This window comes from Labrus bergylta, chromosome 12, assembly GCF_963930695.1.
Source record: "Labrus bergylta chromosome 12, fLabBer1.1, whole genome shotgun sequence".
Taxonomy (NCBI): Eukaryota; Metazoa; Chordata; class Actinopteri; order Labriformes; family Labridae; genus Labrus; species Labrus bergylta.
Window position 1 is genome coordinate 5,188,976 of NC_089206.1, and position 25,411 is coordinate 5,214,386.

At 39.8% G+C, this 25,411-nt stretch overlaps 2 protein-coding genes across 2 annotated transcripts in view; one reads left to right on the forward strand and one right to left on the reverse strand.

Moving 5' to 3' along the window:
- Window positions 1–15,512, reverse strand: part of LOC114921167 (uncharacterized) — a 43,779-nt gene extending 28,267 nt beyond the window's left edge. Inside the window, exons 1-10 of the mRNA XM_065961693.1 lie at window positions 15,435–15,512; window positions 15,242–15,318; window positions 14,513–14,641; window positions 13,437–13,511; window positions 12,761–12,934; window positions 12,480–12,637; window positions 11,592–11,780; window positions 10,777–11,419; window positions 10,333–10,495; window positions 1,261–1,372 (exon numbers count right to left, since the gene is read on the reverse strand). Of these exons, the coding sequence (XP_065817765.1) occupies window positions 1,261–1,372; window positions 10,333–10,495; window positions 10,777–11,419; window positions 11,592–11,780; window positions 12,480–12,637; window positions 12,761–12,934; window positions 13,437–13,511; window positions 14,513–14,641; window positions 15,242–15,316 (1,718 nt within the window). The 5' untranslated portion in view covers window positions 15,317–15,318; window positions 15,435–15,512. The remainder of the gene's footprint in view (window positions 1–1,260; window positions 1,373–10,332; window positions 10,496–10,776; window positions 11,420–11,591; window positions 11,781–12,479; window positions 12,638–12,760; window positions 12,935–13,436; window positions 13,512–14,512; window positions 14,642–15,241; window positions 15,319–15,434) is intronic.
- Window positions 15,513–18,108: 2,596 nt separating this feature from the next.
- Window positions 18,109–24,246, forward strand: cd40 (CD40 molecule, TNF receptor superfamily member 5). The gene is made up of 9 exons (XM_020651338.3): window positions 18,109–18,265; window positions 18,871–18,952; window positions 19,824–19,952; window positions 20,057–20,203; window positions 20,321–20,414; window positions 21,503–21,561; window positions 22,636–22,719; window positions 22,818–22,855; window positions 23,250–24,246. The coding sequence occupies exons 1-9, from the start codon at window positions 18,215–18,217 to the stop codon at window positions 23,490–23,492; spliced, it is 927 nt and encodes a 308-aa protein (XP_020506994.2). The 5' UTR covers window positions 18,109–18,214; the 3' UTR covers window positions 23,493–24,246.
- The last annotated feature ends 1,165 nt before the right edge of the window (window positions 24,247–25,411 follow it).

The following is a 25,411-nucleotide window of genomic DNA, read 5'->3' on the forward strand; positions in this document are numbered from 1 at the left end:
AACTGCAACTTTTGAGGACTCAAGTTGCGGGCTGCTTATGGGTTAGCGAATGCGGTGGGATTAAAACGTGGTCTGTGCCTGTGGCTAATTCAATATCTTGCAAATCAGCTAGTCAACCAGCATGATTCTGGAAGAAAGAGTTTATTTCCTAGATGAAGAATGAGTCCTGGAGAAACAGGTTAAAGCCAAACAACAACTTTCAGTGTTGAAAAATGAAGCCAATGAGGAATCGTAAACACTGCAGTTCCTGGAGTGTCCACTTGAGGCAGGCTGCTAATCCTTAACTCTAACCCTGCAGGTCCCTTTAATACCCATATTAAAATGCTGATTTTGACAGCAGGATTAACCATGTTTACAGCCTTGTTTTAAAAGAGTTTGGATCTGAATAGCTCACATCTTTTTGAGCACACACTCTATGGGGGGTGAATGTTTTTATTGCTCATCTGTTTTGATTATAAAGTGTTAGAGTCAGTCTTGTTTTTTGGGATTACAATGCTGTTTTTCGCTGTGATAATGAGTTTATTCCAGGCTGTGTCTTGAGATCTTGAGAAATAAACTCATTATCTTGAGATAACAACATAAGTAAGGCGAGATCTCAAAAAACAACCAGACATTTCTCTATATCACGGGAAAATTTTGTAAATATAAATGTATTTATGAATGTCCATAAGGGCTTCAAATGATTGACTTGTTAGACAGTCTTTGAGTATAATTAAGTGCACAACAAGCCATAATATTAGTCCAGAATGTTTTTTTTTTAATGATCCCCAAAAGACACAAACAACTCAAACACATAAACGTGTTTAGTGAATGAATTAGCTGAAGTGAGGTAGCAGCATCGAGTCGTTCATCAAAAACGCAATGTCCCTAATTACTACTCGTAACATAACTCTAAGCCTATAGCAATAAGCTAAGACACCAGGAGTGTTTTGTACCAGGCTTGTTTAATTCTTCATCATTTTGAGAAAGGAGCCAGCCTCAAGTGGCCACAGAGGGAAATGCAGCTTTTCCTCTTCTACGTTGGCTTCATTTCCAGCCCTGGAGCTTACTTATTTTTATGTTTCTCTTCTTCCTTTCAGTAACATGCAGCCTAATACATTTGTTTTTGCTCTTCTGTTTGCTTGTTACCAGAGATGATATGCCTGCCAACAGAAACACACATCAACCGCCCATGGCACACAAAGTCATTCACCTCTCAGCTTCAGTTGTGACACTATTAGGAGTGAATACAAATCAGCTGCTTTTGGCACAAAGTCGTACCTCCTCAGAGAGGTGATGTGCTCATCAGACAGGCCTCCGTCTTCCTCGCTAACGATGAACAGTTTGTCCTTCAGCTCTCCCGGCTGCACCGGGAAACTTTTGAGGAAAATGTCTAGAAGAACAATAGATTAGAAAAAAGTCAAAAACATGCAATAGTACATGAAAGCTTTTCTCTTGACAGATCGTCTTCTCATCCTGCCATGAAATGACAAAAAAAAAAAAAAAAAAAGCATTGTGAAGACAAAGGGTCCTTTGCTTAATTACTTTCCCCATATGCCTGAGGGAGATGCACAAATTTGCATTCTATCAAGTGAAAGCTGATGTGATTTTTTTTGCTTTACAGGAAATGTCTCTGCATAAATCAGGAGCTGTGAGAAGCCTTCATTAGAAGCCAGGAATTGAAGACATGTCTGTGAAATACAGGGTGAGTTTTGCAAAAACACATTTTAGTTGTTGGTGCCAGTCAGACCCACTGAGGCATTGATCTGAAAGTGTCACATTCTTTAAGAAAAATAGAAGAACCACTTTATTTATCGCTTAATTGAAATGTATCCTTTCAGTCCGTGAAGTAATGTTGACACACAGAAACATAAACACAGGGAGCTATTGTGGAGGAATGTTGAAGATGTGAGGTGCTCACAGGTGGAGGTGAACCGGCAACTCTCAAGCTACCAGTTCACCTCCACATCAGCTGTCCCTAAAACCAAACCTCTATACACTGAGGTACTCTCTATACACTGAGAGGTTGTCAACTTCAGGTCGAAACTTTTGGAGCCTTGTTCTTCTGCCCTGCGAGTTCTGGCCCAGGAAAGATTTCTAAATTTAATCTGAGCTCTTCTGTCATGTCATGTAGGCAGACTCCTCTTTTAAAAATGTCTTCTTTTTTTTTTTAAATAAGTCTTCTTGTCAAATGTTGGATGAGAAGAAAGAAACCACTGCCTGGTAAAATTTTAATCTTCAACGAGGAGAGGTTAGCCGTTAGCTTAGCATAAAGAATGGAAACTGATTGAAACAGCAAGCATGGTCTTTTCCAAAAGTCGCAAAATCTGCATGTCTCCATGTTTTATTATCGCTATAACTAACTTCTATTTTATCTAATTTTTTACCATTTGTCTTTTTTGTGTACGGATTAAAATAAGTCAGTGAGCTTTTGTCTGGAGCCCAGCGAGGCTCGAGTGAGAATAGATAGAAAGCCGTTTGTAAATCCATTCCCACGGATTACAAATCTGTGCGCAAGATTTATAATCTATGCCAACAAATTTATAAACTCACAGATTTTTAAACCCTTGAAACAGATTTGAAATTGGCGTTTTACTTTATTCTTGTGACATCCTTGTTTATGTTAAATGTCTAAAAAAACAACAACTGCCAATTACATGGGTCGTACTGCGCCTACCTTCTCATATAGAGAGGCTAACATCATGCTGTATATTTGTACCGGGTGCAGTTTTATTACAGATGTTTCATGAGTACAAAAAAACAGTTCTTGGTATTTTCTTGCTTGGTATTGGTATCAGTACATCTCTGCACTCTTTGCTTCTCAAGTTGCTATATGACAGTAAACAAAGGCTGGACTCAATTCATTGCTAACTGGCGGCTACACGAGAGTTAGCAGCTGTCTCCAGGAGGCTATAACATCTTTGATGATAGCCTGTCGACGTGGGCAGTAACACAAAGGTGAGCTTCCTTTTTGCAACTTTTTGGTGTAGTTCAAACATCACTGAGTAGATCATGTGGGAGTTGGAGCTCATAAATGCTGGCAGCACTTACTGAAATTAGCTTTTAAGTGACAGCAAACAGGCTGTAGGAGTAGATACACGTTAGCATTGACTACACTGTCTCCAGTTTCAGTTGAATAATAACGAGCAAACCAGTATACGCTGTTACAGACGGCCTTGCTGCAAAACTTATATTTATATAACTTATAGTTATATTTGGAGGAGTAGCAGCGATGGTTTAGGTATCGGTTTTTGGTCTGTGTTTCTGTCATATCGAAGTTAAGATGTAGATAATCACACAAGAATACATCTTAGTTTACAGCTTGACTCTCAATCTGAACTGAAATGTCCTCAAACTATCCCTTTAACTGTCTGTAAAAGTTCACTCTCAGGATCTGAGCCTAATTGTTCTCTTACTCAATGGTATCATCAACCTGATTGTCAAAGTGAATAAAATAATCATGCTAAATGAGAAGCATTTTGGAGAAACAAAGCTGTAATCAGCACGTCTCTAAATCCTTGACATTAAAGCTTGGAGACAGTAATTCCCCTCACCAGGACCAACAGAGACGTTCGTGTCACATTTCCAAATGAGGAGCCACAACATCAAACATCCAAATAATGTCGAGCGCTGCTGCTAGTGTCCTCAAGAGTGAGGGATTGGCTTCAGACACACACAGAAAAAGAAAACTGCATTTCAGGCCTCTGCTGATTGGCACTCAGACAAACTGGGCACTGCCCGGGCAAATTAGAGTTTGGAGACGGTGAGTGATCCCACTGAGCGCATGAAGCCACAGGTGTACTTTTAATTAGGAGTGTGACATTTCCAGTCATTAAATAGGCAGCATGCACCGAGGGCTCTCAAGGTAAATAACCATATTACTCGGACACAGAAATGCACTTTGATCGTACAAAACCACAACGGAGCTCACCCAGTGGAGGAGATACTGAGCTACTTTCTGAAGTACTGTACTTGACATCTTGTACCTTGAACTTCTGGACTAAATTAAAGTTCCAATGCGCCACACTGCAGATGGAAAAGATGTATTTTATAATCCAGTACAATGATTTTTTTTAACCTCTTTATTAACTTTGAAGAGGATTTTACATGAAGTCGTGATGGCTGTGTTTGGCATGATGTGAACCTCAACAAAAAACAAGAATGTTACAGTTTAAACTGCCTCATTGCTGTCATCTTCAATAATTGTTTTCAGCCTGGAGAGGTGATATATCTTAAGTCTGAAAATTGACAGCAAAAAAGCAAATTTGTGCAGCAGAACTTTATCTTCTCTTCTCTCTTGCAGCATGGCTAATTTGAAAGTTGTTTTGGGGTTGTATGTGCATTATGCAGAAACCAAAACTTATTTTCATTCTCTCCTTTTGTTGTGCTTTTAAGAAAAGCTTGCTTGGTCCCTTAAGTGGGAGAATTAACCAGTTATTTTCAGCTTTACTCTCACTGGTCCAGCTTGAACTGAATTATCTCAGTCTCTACCACCTCTGTGATGAATTTCCATTATTACTAGTTTAGCATTATTTTTCATTATTACTAGTTAAGCATTATTCTGACCTTTAGAACCATCTCTGTTCAAGGTCTTTGTTCATTTTCCAAACAGTGCTCCATTAAATGAGACTACTGGGAGTTAGAAGCAGATTTGAATATTTATTTTTTTGCTGCCTGAATCATCTCACAACCCTTTCAAACAAACAGCTGTTATACACGCAGTTAAAAACCTGCTCCACTGTGCAGCTACAACAGTGAAGCTCATGCATTGAAGCATCAGTGTAAACAAACTAATACGACCAATAACATCAGCCCACGTGTACGTATTTCCGTAAACTCGAATTATCCTGTACTTTAACTTAAGGGGTATTCTGAAAAGGGTTTTCTCCTCTTGACTAGACAACAGTGCATAGTTTGCAGTCTGCTCTTCTTCTGACATCCTTCTTTTTGTTAAAATATCTAAAAAAAACTGCCAAATGACCTGGGCCATACTGTGCCTTTCTTCTCATAAAGAGAGGATAACATCATGCTGTATATTTTTACCGGCTGCAGATGTATTGCCGATGTTTCACGAGTACAAACAAGAGTGCTTTAGCTTGGTATCGGCCCAATACCTGATAGTGATATTGGTATCAGTACATCTTTAAACTCTTGATTCTCAAGTTGCTAGTAACCTCCCCTCCAAAGAAATTTTGGATTGTGGACAAAACCTCAAAACTACTCTCTGTTAGGAGTGAAACCGTGCCCAGCATGACCTGTGACACAAAGGGCTGAAAAAATGACTGATGTTGGAATACAAAGAGCGCTGGCAGGTGTATTTCTGTTCTGACATGTTTGTGTTTATGTGGGAGGGAGCTTGTTAATGAAAGCAGGGGAATCTGTTGATTTGAGTATATCAGATTTAGGAAGGCTCCGTTCCCCGGACGCTTCAGGGGCCCGGACGTGTCTGTGGGCCGGCCTGCCTGGAAGAGCTGTAAACACTATAAAGCCGTTTTCACACTCCGGATAATATCTAGATATTTACAGGGGGACTTCTCCGGAGATTCTCCCGACCTAGCCGTTCACACATGCTCCTCACAGCGGGGGGACTTTCCCTGTCAGAGGGGAGGGGGGGTCGGGGGGATTACCTGAGGGAAGACGTGACATAAATAAACAACGCGGAAGTAGCGGCCGAGGCAACAGAGTCCGCTACACAACGCTATAATGAGAATATTTGCCTTTATATTAATGCTATGTGTAATCCAATGGAATGACAACATCCACAAAAGAGAGCAGAACAACATACTGACTAACAGAAAACAGAATGCAGACGTTTAATAACGTGCACGGAGATCGTAGCGGTCGCGTGTAGACACTTTAGCCGGTCACTATTTAAACGTCATTCTCTTTTCATTGGCTGAAATTGAAATCTCCGGAGTATATGCGGCCGCGTTCAGACATCAGCTCACTCAGATTTTCTGTGGATAAAATACGAGGGGTCTGGCCGGAGAAACTCCGGGTAAAGTCCACGCGAAAAATGCGTCTGTTTGCGTTCACACATAGCCTAAAGAACCTCCAGGTAGCCTAATCTCCGGAGTTTTTCAGGAGATTTCTGTATGTGTGAAAAGGGTTTAAGAAGGAACTACACCCCCGATACTTCTCCTTCTGTTTGCAAAGTTGTAGTGTTACTTTGACTCAGTTACAACACCTAAATACTTCCGTCATAGATGATCTCATCAAATGTGTGAAGACATTCACCACATCAGGCGTTATTAAAATATTAACCGATTAAAATGGTGTCGTGGCGTGCAGAGAGGAACCAATCTGGGCTAATCGTGTTAAAGAATAAAACCACACAAACTTTAATTCTCTATCTTCTTCGTTAAGCTGGTATTTCTCCAAATAACACAATCAAAAACAAATCAATACAAGCTACAATCTTGTTGTCAATGTGTTTTGGATCCTGTAGCGAACTCCGCCCTCCTATAAATAAGCACATGGATCATTACAGCGTCATCCTGTGGACTCTGGATGCAGCTGATGTTGTTTCTTGGCCCACAAGGATCATGTTGATAACCAGAGGAAAGCACTCAAAACCGCAGTACAACAGTAATACAACCACCTGCTCAATCTGTCTGACTCCATCTGCCTCAGCGTGGCTCTGCAAACAACACGGTGTTTTTAAAAAAAAGTCGACATGCAAAACGCAGCCAGGGCGCCAGCTAACAGTCTGATGCTAATTAACAGTTCTTGGTTTGTTTATTAATAATTGATCTCGTACTTCTTTTATCTGATCAAATGCAGCTTGAGTGTCTGCTGAGTCGACGCTGAAAACAATGTGAGATCTGGCATGCACGCCGGCTCTCGGTGTAATGGGATCAGATGAATAAATAGTGTGTGCGATACGAGCTGAATAAACAGTACACATTTAGACGGGTTTGTGCTGATAAACATGCAGACAAGAACAGGGAGGGGGCAGGTGTGAGTGTGACTTTGGGAGGGAAGAGAGTGAGAGAGGAAAAGGAGTCTTATTAACAGATTTTTTTTTTTTTTTCTCCCCATTTGGCGTCAAGAAATTAAAGCCCGGAGGAATTTCTGGGTTTTATTGTGTATATTCTGTGTCGTCTGATTCTAATTTTACAAACATAAAAACACTTAATGATTGTCTTTTACAGTTCAAGCTGTACAGTAACTGATAATTGCCTCAACACTAATGAATGGTGTAACCTTAACCAAGTTAATTTATAAAAGTAGTAGTGTACTTAAAGCTCCTGTGTGGGACTTTCAGTGTGTGCTGATTTTGGCGCCCCCCTGTGGACAAAGGGATACCTCTTATCTCTTTGCTGATTATGTCTTTTACATGTATCTAGGTTGTGTTTTCTTACAAAAAACAATTCTCCTCCTGGTTTCTTTTAACCATCAAATGTATCACTCACTGTGAAACTTATGTTTCCTCATGTTGTTAATGGTTTAGTCTGACACCGACCCTGTTGCAGTGATTACAGGCACTGAATATAGATATATATAAATAATAGATCTTGTGTCTGATGGTTTTATTTGCTTTTGTAGGTCATAAATAGGCGTCAGTATTCATTTCGGTCTGTTTTATAACCAGCTAAAAACTCCTCACTGGAGCTTTAAGTTGCATGTTCGTCTTTATGTTGCATTGAGAAAAAGTCAAAATGTCTAGTAGACTCTGGAGCTTTCGTTTCGTGTTTTTACGTTGTGTCTTGCCTCCTGAAACTCCACTGCCATACCTCCCGTCCCACAGGGATACTCTCCTGCTGTGAGGTGCATGTGTGCACAACAAGAAGTATGAAGATTTCTGTGTCAGTCTATTCCTAAAGAATGTTTTATTTAAGATTTATGTTTGTGTTTTTGGCCTTTATTGGACAGGAGAGTGGATAGGAAACCAGAGAGAGAGAGAGTGGGGAATGATAGGTGGGAAAGCAGCCACAGGCCAGACAGGTACCCGGGCCCGCTGCTTAGAGGACTATATCCTCCATACAAGACCTAACCGCTAGCCAATCTGCACCTCAGTCAACCGGAATTTTTTTTAGAAATTCTCAAGAGTTCACATGTGAAAACAGCTCAGCCTATTACTGTCAGCCAGCTTGTAGCTCCTGTGAGTTCTGTAGAAGTCGTGTAAATAGAAAGTTAAATTGGATTCAAATTTATAACACACCGCCCTGGTTCCAGGATGATTCATCAACAAGTTTTATGTGTTATCAGGAAATGACTTTTTTTTTTTTCAAAATGTGTCAGTTATGAGCTTAAAGCAGAGTACAGGTGGCAAAAAGTGCAAGAAATGTGTCATTAAAAATCCGTTTTGACTTCATGAGAGCTGAAAGGGGCATATTCATTGTGAACCTTTTTCTACAAAGGAGTATTTATGTTTGAATTAATTGTTTCTTTTAAGGCAAACAATCTAAATTCAAGAGTAGAAAAGTCACTTTCGATGTTTGTGTTGGAATGACTAATGTGAGACATGCAGCAACATTTTCTTCTGATTCATACAGCAGGAAGATGCACAGCCTCGGGTTGCCTGCAGGCTGTGCATCACTCTGCTCCTGTTCCTCACACTACCAAAGTTTTCAGGTTAGGGAGGAGAACAAACTCCGACCGCCGCCGCCACCGCCGTGTTTCTGTATCAAGACAGGAAATCGCTGTCTTTGTCGCTCAGATCCCGTATCCATATTTTATGAGCATGTGGACCCTAATTATGTTCCCAGTCTGCACACTCACACTGATTCCTGTTAGCAGCCCACCTCCACCACATCTGTATCAACTCCCACTGTGTGTGTGTGTGTGTGTGTGTGTGTGTGTGTGTGTGTGTGTGTGTGTGTGTGTGTGTGTGTGTGTGTGTGTGTGTGTGTGTGTGTGTGTCTCTTCCAACAGCTATGAGAGGAAGCTTCTGAAATCTTCTCCCCTGGCTTTGCTCTTGAAATATACAAACCCCACACACTCGGTTAATCAAAAGTGAAAAGCCATTAGACGAGATATAGAATATGCTCCTCTTCACAATTTGCTCTGCAGATTGGTTGGTCAGTTTTTTTTTTGCACTGCAGGATTAGTGACACACTGCCCCCTGCTGGCAGAGCGCAAGAATATCCGTCTGTCTGTTTTTTACAGCCATCATTACATCCATCAGTATAAAAAAAGAGCAAAATGGCGGCATTTAAAGGCTCTCCCTTAAAGACATTTCAGGTCAGCCTCCTCTTAATTGGTCTGTTAAAGTTTAATTTATGAAAATGAGAGGCTCTGACATTAACTCTACTTCTGCAGACTTCCTGCTTCCTCTTTCTGTGTGCTACTTCCCTCTTGTGGTGGGGGAAGGTGTTGGTTTTTTTTTCACACCACAGCTTCAAATTCACTGCAGAAATACTGTCTGCTCATTCATCGGGCTCCATGCGGAAGAATGTTTTTTTTTTATTAATCTCAACATAGATATTAAACTTAATATTTCACCTACAAAATCCAATCACTTCCTTGTCAGACTTACCTGATCTTAACTTGTATTCGCAATTGAGTTGCCTTTTCAACCCACTATTTCCTTGTATTCACGAGAACCAGGGAAGCTCAATCTGTGGTCACTGATAACCACCGTTTATGTAGACACTTTGTAAAGTGTCATCTTATCATATATCTACATTTGAGTCATCTGTATCACAAGGTCTAACATTTTGACTCATACTCTTAATTTCAAATGAATCATTTTGGTAAGATGAAAAGCTTTAAAGATCTAATATGTGACATTTTAAACATGAATATAGCAAGTATCAAATATACCCTAACTCTTCTCCATATAGGCGAGTGATGCCTCTCTAAAAAAAGAGTGATGTAAAACTCCTTCTGCTTCATTCAGCTCGTTAATGTTTTCCTCAGCGCAGGGGCGTGTTCAGAGGCCAGAGGTGACAAGAGCCCCCCCCCCCCCCCCCAGAAATCTGATTGGCCACAAAAAAATGGTCATTTGCCCTGTCAGAGGTAGGATTTTTGTATTAAAAAGCAACTATTAGATATTTTTTAAGAGGCTGCTAGTTGCTTTCTTTACTTACCAGTAAAGCATACTTTCTTCTGTTTGTACTTTTTTTCCTGTCTGCCCTTTAGTAAAATTACTGCAAGAAGTCGGGGTGAGTCAATGTGTGAACACAGCAGGTAAATAGTCAGGAAAATGTAAAGTGAGATTTATACTGAAAGTATGTCCTATTACTGTCCAACAGGGAAAATCTCCCACTGTGAGGGACATGTGTGAAAGGGGAACTCTGGAATGTCAGAGGGCTTTCCAGTTTTTTTTTTTTGTTTTTTTGTAAAATGTCAGGACTGTGTGTGTGAAAGGAGGTGAGAGGAGCACATTACATTGTGGAGTCTACTCACTGAAGTTGTGTGCGATCTTCTCATTGAGGATGATGTGCTGCGTGTTGCTCGGCTCACACATGCTAAAGGACCCCAGATCTTTAACGCCAAATTGCTCCAATAAGCGCGGCGAGTCTATTTCAATCCTCCCGGTGCGTTCTTGTGCCCAAAATGATTTTGCAATCTGCAAGGAAACAAATTAGATTAGAATCTCAGAGAAGTCCATATTAAGTGGAAATCAATGTTTTGCATTTGAAGAAGAGAGCAGCACTGGGGACAGACACAAAGAATAATACATCACAATGATGACGTAGGAATAATGAAGTGAAACCAAGCTGAAACTGACCTTTCTGTTTGCTTCTTTTTTTTCTGAATAATTCTCTAATGAAAACCTTTTTGTGAGATTTATACTAAAAACATTTTCTTTCTGATAAATGAGGTTTTTAACTGAAAAGTGACTGTTACCTTCTCGGAGCTGACCAGGTCCCAGTGGAAGGCCTTGGTTTGAGGTTTTTTTAAATCTATCTTGAATTTAAAGGGTAGAGGAGGGGGCGCAGGGATGAAAGGAGGTGGAGGGCGTTCCACAACTTTGTAGATTGGTTCAGGAGTCTCGGGGAGTGTGGGGGCGGTTGGAATGGGCGACGGTAGAGGGGAGGTGGGTGAAGATAAGGCGATGACACTGGGAGAGGTCGGACGTGGCACAGGAGGTGAATTTCCAGGCTCTATAACTTGAGCTGGAGTCTTTTTTTGGCTGCGAGGTTTAGCGACCGGCTTTGTATAATCAGCTGAGGGATGGATTTGACTGGTGTCCCCCGGTGATAAATGATCCCAAGCACTTGAAGGAGAATCTGCATTTTTATAATCCGGAGGAGAAGGGAAACTGGCGCTTCTTCCTCCACTTGACTCGAGCTCCGTCTCTGTCTCTGTGTCCTCGTCATCTTCGGCTATGCTGATATGTCGTATAATCTGTTTTTCCACAAACATGTGTTCACCCATGGACTTCCTCTTCCAGTCTTTGCAGAGTTTGTCGATGGCCTGGACCCAAGCATCTCGCTCCCTCTGGGAACCACCGTGGGCCGATGGTTGATCTGGTGCAGGAACCTTGAACCTGCAATAAAGCTCACCATATTTAACTTCCCTTAAAGGCTGAGATAAGCCTGCTAGTTAACACACTGGGTCTGTATTTATGATGTCATCACTGAAAAGATGCATGAAAACACACGTTTCACAGAAGAGGCAGCTGGTTTACTCTTAGATCAGTCTGAAAAAGAATCACTCACTGGTACTCGTTTTTGTGCGTGATAAGCGTGAAGGTGTCGGGGCAGGGCGGTTTCTGCACGCTCGTGTCGCCGTCTGACAGGTGGATCACAGTCGACTGCTGCGTCCATGATGTCGCATCACCTTCAGCAGGGACTCTGCGCTTTAAGGGGACCAGAACTAACTGACCGGGATGGAGCTGGACCTCATATCTGGAGAAGGAGAAGAAGAAGAGGATTCATGTGTCATATGCAGCACCAACAACTGGAGCCGAGCTGTGATGTCATGATTACAGACAACACTCCAGTGGACGATAACACAGTGATTGACTTGAGATATTTCTGCAGTTAGTACACTTGGAACTGAGTGTCTGGCTTTTTTTCAGTCCATCGATCGAACAACTTTGGGGGAAATTGAGTTGGAGCAGCGTGAACATAAAAACAAAAAGTTCAAACAACAATAAAGACAAGAAAATGTAATTCTACATGACAGCTTAAAAGCTGTTTTCACAGAGAATTTCAGGAGCACCGCCCCTGATATCCTCCTGATCCAGTTGTTCACTTTTGCAGCTCCCTTCTTTATGTTACCTCCTGTGTGCTCCTGCTGCAAAAAAAAAAATGTCCCCTTGTGGGTCCGTAAAAAGAGAATCTGAATCCAAATCTAACAATCCTCCTATTCACCAAAATCAAATGATTTCAAACCACTGTTGGCTGACAGTGTGGATACATTTTATTTAGCTAGGTTATGATGACACAATAGGACATCATATGACATATTTTGAATAAAGTAAAAGTTAGGCTCATTTATAACATTTTGAAAAGTGCCTCATGTCCTTTGTGCCAGTGTATAAACTAAAGGTGGAAGTGGGTCTAAACATTTAAGGGGCCAAAAATAAGATGACACATCCGTACTTCACCCATCTGAACGATGCCAGGCCGCCTCTGTGCAGTAACAAGACGCCTTCCCGAAGGCTCTGGGACGCTTGAGGCTGCTGACTTTTTTCTGCATTGCCCTCCTTTGAATCGCTGTATATGTTCCCATAAATGATTTTATTCACCAGCTCCATCATCTGCTCAGACACAGAATCAAACCAGCATTCAAAAAAAAAAAGACTCAATGGAAGCATCAAGAACAACCAGTTACAAAGATGACATCAATCAGTTCTTCATTCCTGTTAGCATATCATATTCACCTTGTATTTGTCTTCCATCGAATTAGCCTCCAGTTCATAATCGTGATGTTCTTTAAAGGAAACGCAGAACCTGGTGCCGGCTCCATCTTCACAGCTCTTCACGTTGGAGAAGAGGAGTTGTCGCTTGATGATGCCTTTCTCTATGCTGCACAGCATTTTGGTCTTGAAATCAATCTGCAGGGCCATAAAACGAGGGTCTGAATTATTCAAAACCAAAGATATATTTATTTAAAGCCGTTTAAACAATCATATTTGAATATTTTTTCCTTATTCTATCATTTTTAGCCACACTGATCTAAGCAGAACTATCTCAAAATCTTTAATTCAGATTCTCATGGTCCATAGGAGGTGAATCCTGATGGTAACCTTGAAATCAATCAGTGGGGAAAGTTGGTATTCCAACAGATGACCCCAATCAGTTTATTTTGGATTTAATACCTTATCAGATTTTAGTTTAAATCATGCTTATTTATAGCAACATTTAGCACAAATTAGGTAATACTAGCATTGCTAGGATAAGATGTTAAACATAACACCTTAACTTCATGTTAGTATTGCTAATTGTATTGAAGATGTTAGCATGTTGAACGTCAAGAAGTTCTGCCTTACAGAGCTGATAACATGGCTGTGGGCTACACATAAACATCAGGGGGGGTTTGTGTTTTCATAATCTCACCTGAAGAACTCGCTTCTGCCACCTGTAGCGGCCATGTTTGTGAACACTGAAGTTGTACTGGGAGGATTCTTGTTCCTGTAAGGGAAAACACCTCTTCAGAAATTCTTCGGAATTATTTTGCCCTTTGTTTTGTTTCTTTGATAAGGTCAATGAAAGCTGCCCTTTGTCATCATGAAAAACAAAAAGGCCTGACAGACAAATCAAACAAGTCAAACACAGATTTTCTCTTAAACCAATCCAGCAGGCTGAGCAGCTTATTATAACACAACAGTGTTTGAGAAGCTGAGGACTCCCAAGTAGGTCACAACTCTTTGCTTTACAAGACAGGTTTCTTTCAGATGAAAACAGATTATGTTTTTAAAATGATTCAATGCAACAGCTGCAGAGAATCAGCTAGAATCTGGGGGAAATATGTAGCTAGCACATACTTTTCAAAGTACAAACAGATCCTAAACTCACACAATGTTTTTAATTGTCTCCAATAAGCTTGGAAACCAAATCTGCTGATTTCAATATTTTTACTTAAACCTGCAATAAGCGTTTCAGGTCAGTTCATCTTTATGGTCTTCAGATGGTCATGGGACAAATATTCACTCTCTATTTGGTCTCAACCAACTCCTCAGGGAAGTATATGGTTCCTTAGCTGCTAAAACCATCCCCAGATAGTTTTTAACTTTATAAAGGGGTTGTATCGTCTTTGTTCAATCCGTACATTTACAGAAATTCAGGGCTTCAGGAGAAGTTACCGTTTGTTGGAGAACAACATCCAGGCAACACAACTGGTTTGGACTCTTAAACTGATACTCTGATAAACAGCGGAGGTACTGGCTTGAGAGATAAACAAGCAAGGGTTGTTTATCATCGTGGCTGTAATCTACATCTTGTTCAAGCAAGGCCGATTGAAAGATTGTTTGGATGCTACAGCTGCACACAGCTCCAAAGAGCTGGAAGCATTTGTAGCTGATATGGGACCATAAAAAAGCAGCAATACACTCCTTAAATCTCCATTATATGCTAAATGTTAGACTGATGTGCAGCCACTATATAATGAGGAAGTTTGACATTGAATGTTACACCTCTTCAGCCTGGCTCTTCTGTTTGAGCAGCTTCTTCCTGCCCTCCCTGGCCTGGTTCAGAGCATCGTCGATGGACAGCTCTCCACTCTTCACCTTGTTCATGATGCTCAGCTGCATCTCATTGCTCAACTGAAACAAACAAATCACCCATTGTAATGTGTATTTTATTTCTAGGTTACACACATTTGTTGTATCCTGTAGAGAATTAATGGTTTGTACCTTTCTGCATTGATTACTAATGCAGAATCATTTGAAACCAAACGTGAGGTTTAAAATGATACTGTAATGCTTTTCTGTCAGGTGTGCATGACTTCTGATAAAAGACAGAATTAATCAGCTTCAGTTCACTGGAATCCCAAAGAGGAAGCACTAACTTCAATCAGCATCTAGTACAGGAATGCTATGTGCCCATAATCAGTCATTGTCTGTCATGTTTCTGTGTAGTTGTGGGGAAACAGCAGCCGGGAAATCAGGCTGAATTGAGGAAGTAAGACACACATGAGAGACGATACATAGAATCACAAACCCGTCTCTTCTCACTGCACATTCTGACGTTAATGAAAGCGGGGGAGTGTTTATTCTGGAGCTAAATAAAGTCAAGCTGTTAAGTGACTCTGGCATCTGCAGAAGAATGCATTTCACACCCTTCACACACATTTAAAAGTGGTGCTGTTTAAAGAACTTACTAGTTGAATGTATGTCGTCTAAATGTATAAATGAATATCTTACCTGGGGCAAGTCGTCACTGTTTGTATCCACTTTAGGTAGATTGTCCCCCTTCCTTGTTCTTAAACTCGACATCATGTCTGTTTAGAAGTCACACAAATATTCAAGCAAATACCCAGACAGTACTGGTTCTTTTTTTTTTTTTTAAAGAGCAAAGACATGAAAGATTGTTGTTGTTTTCTTGTTTTGTTCTAACCTGAGATTTGCTTCTTTCACCTGGGGAGAAGAAAACCTTTCTGTGATTTGTGTCACACTTTCTACCACCGCCCTCTTCCACATCCACCTCCACCTCCAGCTCCAGCTCCGGTTACACTTCACTTAGATGCAGGTAAATCAGGCTGTGTGAGTTCAGCCACGCCCACAGAAACACACAGACTCCCCCGGCTACAAAACAGAGCAACTCATTCTTTCAGTCCAATTACATGTCTGGACCCGCAGGACAATGTGCTGTATACCTGCAGCTCACCTGGTTTTCTTTTTCAGCCAGGAGAGAGTGCTAAGAGACACGTTCATCTTCCCAACACTCAGAAAAATATAAATATCATTAACCCATAAGGCATTGCAACATATTTTTTAAAGGTGTTCCCATGACAGCTTTGGTTGAATCCTAATATATCCATACAAAGACAGAAAGCAGCTTTCTATGTGTAACAAACAAAAGGTTTAAAGCCTTATTATTATATTTTTACTCCCAACAATTATTGACTACATGCCTGTTCTTCATTCTGCCTTTGGACAATACTCTGAGAATTAATCAACACCTAAAAATGTATTGTATTGTTTTTTAAATGTCCATTGAATCAGTTTTCGTAAGAAAGACAAATGATTCATATTAGATTAAAATTCTGGTTTTTTTTACTTCCTGTTTCAGTCTACTAATAATTAAATGATATTGATATCTATGGGCTTGGGAGGTGTCTTTGTTATATGAACAAAATGTGTCCTAATTTAAAGGTTAGAACATGAAAAGACCTCTGTATTTGAAATGTATTGGACTTTCCAGTCCACTCCAACAAAGGTGAGAGAAATGAGGTGCGCATGCTTTTTTGGCAGCACCCGGTAGACCATCTGTGTCGTAATTGCAGGAATACAGGTGCAAACATAACTGGAAGAAGGCTCAATGAATCATGTTTTAGACATCTTCATTAGCGCACTGAGCTGCATGTCAAAGTTTTACTGTTACACAACAGAGCGGCACTTTCATACAGCTACACAGTGACAGGGGGGGGAAATCCCTTCATGAACAAGTGATGGGGAATCCCTTCATCTGGTGGGATTTTATGTTCAGGTGTGGCTAAGAATAGATGAAACATTTGTACAGTTTTATAAATTTCCCTAAAAGCCGTACAGTTTGTGAATTTTACTTTCAGGCTTATTTGAGCATGGCGTTAGTTCAGGCAGGATAAGGAGTCATTCTCTGCTATCATGTCATTGTTTTTGATAACAGCTGTTCCATGCGAGCCATATCATCAGCTGATGGCCAGCTGATTTGCTTCAAAGCATTCTATTTGCTTATTGCACTCATGCCGCCTTATTTAAACTGCTCTAACCTGCCTATACTCTTCACTGTTCCCTCGGCTAGCCTCATGTGCAACCCTCCTCCACCCCAGCTCCTCCTTTTATGCTGTGTCTCACTTTATCCTTGCCATGCTGCTGTCATTGATGCGTGCTCTGTTTGGGGTTTTTTGCCACTTCTCTAGGCTTTCCTTGTATACTGGAAGGTCAGGAATGTGTGCTGTTCCTATCTAGTGCTTTTCAATTTAGTATGTGGGAGATTCCTAAACAGAAGCACACCACTAAATGTAAATAATTGCAAATAAAAGTATTTTTCTTGACAAAGCGGTCCTGATTGAAGTGTATAGATCGTTTTCCTCTGTGGATAAAGCATGAACATTGGAACATTGAAGCTTTGTAAATGCTTATTATCTTTTCTAAAGGCTTTATATGTGATTTTTTGATCCAGCAGATGTCGCCCTTGAGCACCAGCATGAAACCAAATGAGCGTGATGTAGAAACACAGTTAAGCAGTGAGTACAGTATGTTATTCTTCTTTTCTCTAGTCCCTCAATTAAACAACTTTTATACACGAGGGGAGGAGTCAGCCGGCCGTCCCGGCGATGTAAACAAAGTGAAGATAGGACTCTGAAAACATCACAGACAGTGGGACTCGGGTGTTACACCCATTGTAGACAGTCATGACTCACAGAGTTATTTTCAGAGGATATACTTGATTTATCTTATATTTAAGTGTAAAAAATCACATACAAAGACTTTAATTTGTAACTCTGTAATCAACAATGTCGTGAAAGTACTGTGTACAAGTAAATTGCGACTTTGTATCTGCATTTATTTGCAGCTACAATAAAGTTAAAAAAAAACTCCACCTTGACCAACTGCAGCTGGAACACTATCTTCACAAATTCATGAGCCAGCCATAATATTATAATACACTTATATAATGTACAGTGATGTCACACTGATCACCATAAGTAGTACTTTCATTCAGGGTACTTGCAAAAGTTCTCTGTCACAGAAGTTTACATTTAAAAATAATGTGTAATGTGCTTTTTTTTTCACTTAAATGTGATGCTCTGTTGTGTTTTTCTAAAGTATTTTAACCTTAATAACCATTTTCTCTTTCGCTTTTCAATGTGACATTACAGTAATCCTCCAGATTATTAAAGTTTAAAATGTAATTTTAGATACAAGACGTTTCTACTTTAAGTCAAGTAAAAGCTCTGAGTACTCCAAACCCGAGTTGAACATGAGTTCTGTATATTTTAGGAACCATGCAGAGACACGGTTCAGAAATGAATTTACAGGAAATGGTCAAGAGCAGAGTAAGAAAGTCGTTGTTGGAAACCCCCCTCACAGCTCCGCCCCCCTCCGCCCTGAGTGTGCAGCTGCAGTAAAGGAGCAGCGCAGAGATCAGATCAGTCAAAACAAACTGACTGTGTGGAAGCGTGCAGACTCACAATGGAGGGACTACAAACGAAGATGCAGCTTTTACTCATTTGCGCTTTTCTGGTGAGTAAGATCATATATCATATATATCCTACATTTTGTGATGAAATCGGATTCATTTTGTGGGATGGGCGTTGCAGTAAGCTGGTGGTTAAATCTCTGTTTTAACACTAATGCAGCGATGTGTTTCTCTGTCTTTTCTAATTTGATGTTTTTTATTTCATTTAATCACGAATTGTTCAAGTGTACGGTTGTATTCGGTATTTTATGTTATTGAGAAGTAGGCCCTATGACTCGTCTTTACAAAGTTACTTTCACTTTCGTTTTGACTGTGTAAAAGAAAGAGCACCTGACTGTGACAGATCCTGAAAATAATGAAGTTAAGAGCAAAACAAAAAGTCAGAGAGAGACTGAATTATAATCCACCACCAAATGCAAATAACAAGTCAGAGAAATACAGAATCAAATGCACCAGCTTGTTTGTCTTGGTTTTTTTTTTTCAGAGTTGCATTAGTGTTGAATGTTTGGGACTTTCCGTCACAGCCCTTACTGCACCAACAGTTTTAACGACAGAGAAACCAAACCCCTCAACCACAGCTACTACTGATGAGACAAGGACAAACCTACATCTCTTTTAATATATCACACTTTTGTTGTTGTTTTTGCAGGTGATTACCGCTGGTCAGCCTCACTGTAACCCAGAAAATCAGTACGAGAAGAATGGACAGTGCTGCAAGATGTGTGTTCCAGGTATGAAAACACCTCTGCTGGCTTTGTTGCATTGTTTAAAAAGAACCAGATACAACTTTGAACAAGGAATATAGATCACCATCAATACATGTACAAAACTACTTTACTTTGACTTTCTCGTTTCCATCTTATCCGCCATTGGATTCTCTTTCTCCAATCCATAATGTATATACTTTAATTGAAAACTTTCACTGCACCTAATGCCTTAATTCCCCGCGTATTTAACTTCACCATTCATATCGTACTTCATATCCCCTATTTTTATTTATATTTTTATCTAATCTATTCTGTTTAAATTTGTATTCTGAATGACCTTCTTTACTTGTCTGTGCTGCTGCAATGCCTGAATTTCCCCTCTGGGGATCAATAAAGTATTATCCTATCCTATCCTAATACAAGAGTTTATTAGTACTTAATCTGTAATGAAAATAATATTTGGGCAGTGCTACAACCAAGAGATGGTGAGCTTAGTCACATCTTCTTTCCAAAAAACATTCCTGTTTACAACCTCAATTTGAAATAGGGAACCATCCTTTTTTTTCTTTTTTTTTTAATTAAGATGAATTAGAGCTGCTGTTAAATGCATTTTCTCAACTAACTAACCCAGACTTGCTGTTTTCCCTGGTTTCCAGAATTAATGCTAAGCTAGGCTAACCGTCTCCTTGATGTAGCTTTTTATTTAACAGACAGGTGTCAGAGTGGTGTCATCTAATTCTTGGAAGAAAGCAAAAACTTACATATTACCCAGAAGTCAAACTATTCCTTAAAGGCACAGGACCCTATTTACTACATACAACAACAAAAAAACATCATAATTGTGCTTTTTTTTTTTACATTACGCAACACTTTGTTTTTTTTGTTTTTTTTACAGGAACCAGAATGTCCTCGATTGGTACTGGTACTTGTGATGAACCTCAGTGTGTCGACTGCGGGGAAAATGAATATCAGGACGCATACACAATTGAACGTAATTGTCAACGTCAACCGTTCTGTGACCCAAGTAAGATCTCGTGAGAAATCAAACAAAACAATTCTTGTTCGTCACATTGTGATACTTCTGTTTAAGGTAGCATGCCATATAACTCGCGTGTATTCCTCTTCCAGATAAAAACTTTAAGCACATCGTCCACGAGAACAAGAAGAAAAAAACCATCTGTATGTGTGAACAGGGATTCCACTGCTCCAGTAAGGAATGCATCACCTGTGTGCCGCACACCGTCTGTCCACCAGGAGAAGGGGCCAAACTTAAAGGTGTGACTTGACTTTTTTTTTATCCAGTACATCCTTTTATTTGAACCTTCCAATCTCAGTATTACCCAATCTCGTTTATTAAATGTGTTCAGTCTTTTTTTGGTGTATTTTTTTTAGGGAGTCATACACATGACACCGTGTGTGAAACATGCCCTGTTGGCACATTTTCCAGTGAGAGTTCGTGGGACAGTGTCTGCCAGAAATGGACAGAGTAAGTAAAACATTTACATCACACTGAAGTGGCAGCATGTTGTAAACAGACCAACAAAATCCCCCCAGTTTACTGTTTTAATATCTGGTGTGTGTGATTCAGCAGACACACTTTTATTGAAGAACTACCACTCTTTCTTCAAAGCTGCAACATGTACATAAAATACGTAACAATGGAAGATCTGAGTTTATGGTTTTGTTTTGGCATGGGTTCTCTTAAGCCTATCTTTTAGGGTTACCTTTAAAAGAAATGGTCTGAACACAGGATTATTTGGGGTTTATCCCACAGCTCGATAGCAGAGTAGACTAAACGTGGTGACATGTACATACAAAAGAGCTCCATTGTTAGCATGGCTATCTTACTCAAATGTCTTTTTTAGTTTTTTAGTTTAGTTTTAGGAACTTTCGATTTGTGTCGATGTTGGCGCCCCCTGTGGACACAGCAGTACCTTTTCCTCTCGTTACTGATGATCTTGGACTGTAATGTGTGTCGTGTTTTGTGCCAAATAATCTCATCATTCATAACCAGCTAAAACCTCCTCACAGGAGCTTGTTAATGATTGATCAAAAGGAATTCATGTATGCTAGAGTTGCCCTCTGAAGGTTTTTGTGGAAGAAAAAGTTAAAGAATAACTCGTGGGGACATCTGACTCGCTTTGTAATAACAGATTTCAACTAAATCAAACAATAATGGAAGATTTACAAATGACAGGGCAGCTCATGCGCTTGATCACCATTTTCAATACAAAAAATAATTACATATTTTTGAAAGAGTTGTTTTCTTAAACCTCCAGAGAGGCTTGGAGAAAACTTTTTCAGAATCTTGAAACTCTTTTTGAGGTCCAAAGAAGCCAAAAATCTAACTAAAAGTACATTTGTCTTCTTTTATTGTATTGTAATTTTTTTGCAAACCAACATTTTCCTTTTATTAAACTTGGAATCTGATATTTGACGTAAGCAAAAGGGCTGCTTTTTTTTTTCTTCCTTTTTTTTTGTTTTGGACATTTCAGAGGAAAATTCAGAACTCCCTGAATTTGAATCTTTTGATTCTGACTCAACATGTTGATTGATTTATTGATTGATTTGCAGGTGTGAAAGCGACTACCACATTAAGGAAGCTGGAACGGCCAAGTCTGACAACATCTGTGGTAAGTTGTGTGTAGGCGGAGAAAAATGTTGAAGTTTCTCACTTCAGGTTCTTCCTTCCTCTGCAGCTGTGTGGTTAGAGTATCGCGCTCAAAATGAAAGTGTGTAGGAGACAAGGTAACATCACATCAATCAGTTTTGGTCTGCGGTTTCTTATGAGGTACCAACACGTTTAACCTACACACTGTTTACACTACATCTGTGTGTAGACTACACCTTCTACATCTTCTTACTTCCTCCTTAAATACAAACATGTGGCAGATAATGAACGTTTGTTTTCTTCACGGACAAACAGCAAACCTGTTTCCTGTTGTGGGAACATTTGAGATGCAAACTTGTTTCTCAAGAGATCTAACCGTCCCATAAGACTCGCTACACACTGGTCGATTTTCAAATCTCAACTGGTTTTTAAAAACATGGGAGACCACAGACTTTCAGTGAGGACAGTTTCAAACGTTTTTTTTAAATATTATAATCATCCAAACGCCAGCCCATGAGACCACACAGCTGCTGTTTGTAGTAACAATTCCACAGACCTGAAATCTCACAGAAACCCGCGTGATCAAACGTGACTTCAGAAGAAAATTGTTAATTGTTTAGCACCAATACACCAAGTCAGATTCCTTGTATGTGTAAATGTACTTGGCAATAAACCCAGATTCTGATTCTGAAAACAAATATGGAGGACGATGGACGTCATCAGTTGAATTAGACATCAGAAAGCCTCTCGTGCTGTTACCATAATTCAACAAGTTGGTCTTCTTTTTCAGTCTTCTTCTTGGCTCAGTACACAGATGTCTTTATGTTAGCTTCCAGGGTTGTGAGCTGTTAAATTACTAAGTAAAGTGATGACGCTTACCGATCTGCCCGCTCTCATTGGTTAGTATTCTGTTGAAGGCAGCCCGATCTGGAATCGTAAATATCAACCATGTTTGGTAGGCAGATCGGGCCCTAAATCAGGCCTGAAATCCTCTAGTGTGTGTCACCTACCTAACACTGCTGAGGGTGAAATTTGATGTGAGACACTGTCAGGAACAATGTGTGCTTAATGGATTCATTTCTCTCTTCCCTTGCAGAGAAAGACTCACGGTTGTATGGAATTGGGATTGGGATTGGGATTTTGATCTTAATTGTGCTGATCGGGGTTGTGTGTTATAAAGGTAAGCTTCGGTTTGAACGCTCTCTCTTATATTCAATTTAATGACTTTTTCATGAATCCCCTTTTATGTCCTTCATGCTCTCCGTAATTTCTCTTCAGTTTTGGTGAAACGAGGACAAGCAGAAGGAAAGTTCAAGGTAAATATGATACTACAGTCTCTCAAATGGACAACACACATGTACATAATATTTACCAGAAGCCGGTTGTAGAGTCGTCTTCCCACTCCGTTAACTATTTCATGTTTTAGTCGACACCTGTTTCGCTTAACCTCGTTTAATTAGGGCCTTTGAAACGCTGCGCTTAACCCAAAACAAGCTCGGATGTAGCTATATGTGTAGAGCCAGGGTTGTTCTTAAACCCTGTACCTGACACATGAAACCAGGTTTGGGGGTTTTTGTGGGTATTTGCCGAGTGAATAAACACACTGAAATTAAAATCTCCTGCCCTCAATGTTTAAAAAAATAACCACCCACTTTCTTCCACTCAAATCTAATCCTCTTTATTTCTTCATTTTTGATGTTTCTCTTGTAGAGCTGTGTCGAACCATGTTGGGGCGAAAAACATGAGCCACTGAGAGAAGTGAAAGCAGTAAACCCGACTGAGGAGGAGTCCATGCTGCAGGAAGAGTGTAACAAAATAACACCGGAGGAGAACGAGGACGACCAAAGCCTGGAAGAGTCGTCAGATGTCAGGTTCACCGTCAATGGCCAGCGAGTCCAACAGGACTCCAAAACAGAGCACGTGTCCCAAGAGGAATCACAAATATCTATATGAACGGACTGAAAACTTCTCTCACCAAGGTCCCAGCTGTGATGAACTTTAGCTTTTTGCATCATGTTTCACTTGTTTATAATGCCCCCTTGAGTGTTGTAAATATAAATCTGTTGTGATGATTGTGTAGTGTTAGAATATTTAATCAAGCAGCATGAAACACTAAATGAATAGACTGCATAGCTTTTGGTAAAGCATTTTAAAGTTTTAAATCAACTCTTCAATTTGTTAGAAATTGCTTTTTATGAAGCTGTGAATGTGCCTCTTTATGTATTTTATCTACTTGACATTCCTTCATTTAATAAAATGTGCAGCTTGTGTTCAGAAACTACACAAACAATTTATTTTGGACAGATATGGAAGAAGAAAAGTTGTTTTAGGGGTATTCCTCTAAAGTTTGTAAGACTGGCTGGATATTAGGATTGTAAATACACTGAAATTGCTGTTTTTTTTACGTGGCAAACAAACTGGGGATACGTTTGTATATTTGTTGTGAATATACAAACGTATCCCCCGTCCCCCGTGATCTGTAAATAATTGTGAACTTTCATTTGAAAAAATCTTTAAACTAACAGAAGAAATGTAACATAGGGGTATGTATGTGTTTTACTTCTTCCTGCTCCTTTTGGGACACTTACTTTTGTATTTTTTGTTTTGTTATCTTATTTAAATTTTTGGTTCGAAATAAAAGCATTCATTCAGATTCTCCAACGTGCAAACAGCTTGTAAAGAACGCATTAAAATGTGTGAAACTTGACCTTTAAACTGTGACAGTTATCATTTTATTCAGTTTGTCCTGTTTTCTTACTTTAAAGACATTTTTAAAGTCGTGACATGGGACCTCACTGCCTCGAACTAATGTGGTACAACAGTTCCCATAATGCTTTGCGGGATATAAACAGGAAGTAGTGTGAGCTGCAACTTAAATCGGGTTTTTATTGTATTAGCCTTTTGTTTTATAAGATAGCAGTATTAATAGCATGCCGAATTAACAACAAAAACTTCCCGTTTGCGTTGAAACCATAGCTGTAGGGCTAAGTGTCACAGAAATCCTTTAAGATTAAAAACAAATTAAAAACGTGTGAATTTTAAGGCGAGTTTGGTATGCGCGTGTTGCGTCCATGATTTAAACCGGGTTTTAAGGACATGTATCTCTTGGACAAAGACGATATAGGCCTATTCCCGGAAAGGGTAAGTCAAAGGGAGTCTGAAAATGTGAGTGTAATCTTTAAATGTGTTGATTTGACCCCCCAAAAAAGCATCAGATGAGCTACCTTTGCTCGTTATGTGCACCTGTTGACAATCAGGCTGCAGTTACACCTGGATCCCTCAAGAGGGCGCTAGAGGTTCACTATACGCTTGTGAACGCTCAGATAATCAGAAAGTGTTATATTGGAATTATAAAATGTAAAAAAAAAAAAATGATGTCAATAAGAAATATTGTAAAGGTAGAAGAGATAACTCTTAACATTTTGAAGCTTTGTTACTTGACGTTCTTTTGTATTCATGTGTTTGCTTGGGGGGAAAAAAATGTGCTCAGATAAGAGCTAATCTCCTCTCTGTGTGTTCCTGTTTGTAGGGATTTGCATGGAGAGGTGAGGCCCGAAGACAAGGCATCGACAGCTCCCAGGGGCCTTCTCATTATCCCCGGATTAATGGAGGTACAGCCCTTTGTACTGTGCGTAGAGTGTTTGATAGCGAGGGATCCCCTCAGCAACATCTTTAAACATTACCAACACATTAACAGAACCATTGGCTCTGCTGCTGCTGCTGCTGCTGGGTCATCCAGAGTTACATTTTTAGACTTTTTTTTCCTGAGAATAAAATGGCTGAAATTAACACCTCTCCAACATCCATTTTCACTTTGAAGATAAATCCACAAAGAGGTCTAAAAGTTAAATTGAATTGGCAGGGATTATCAC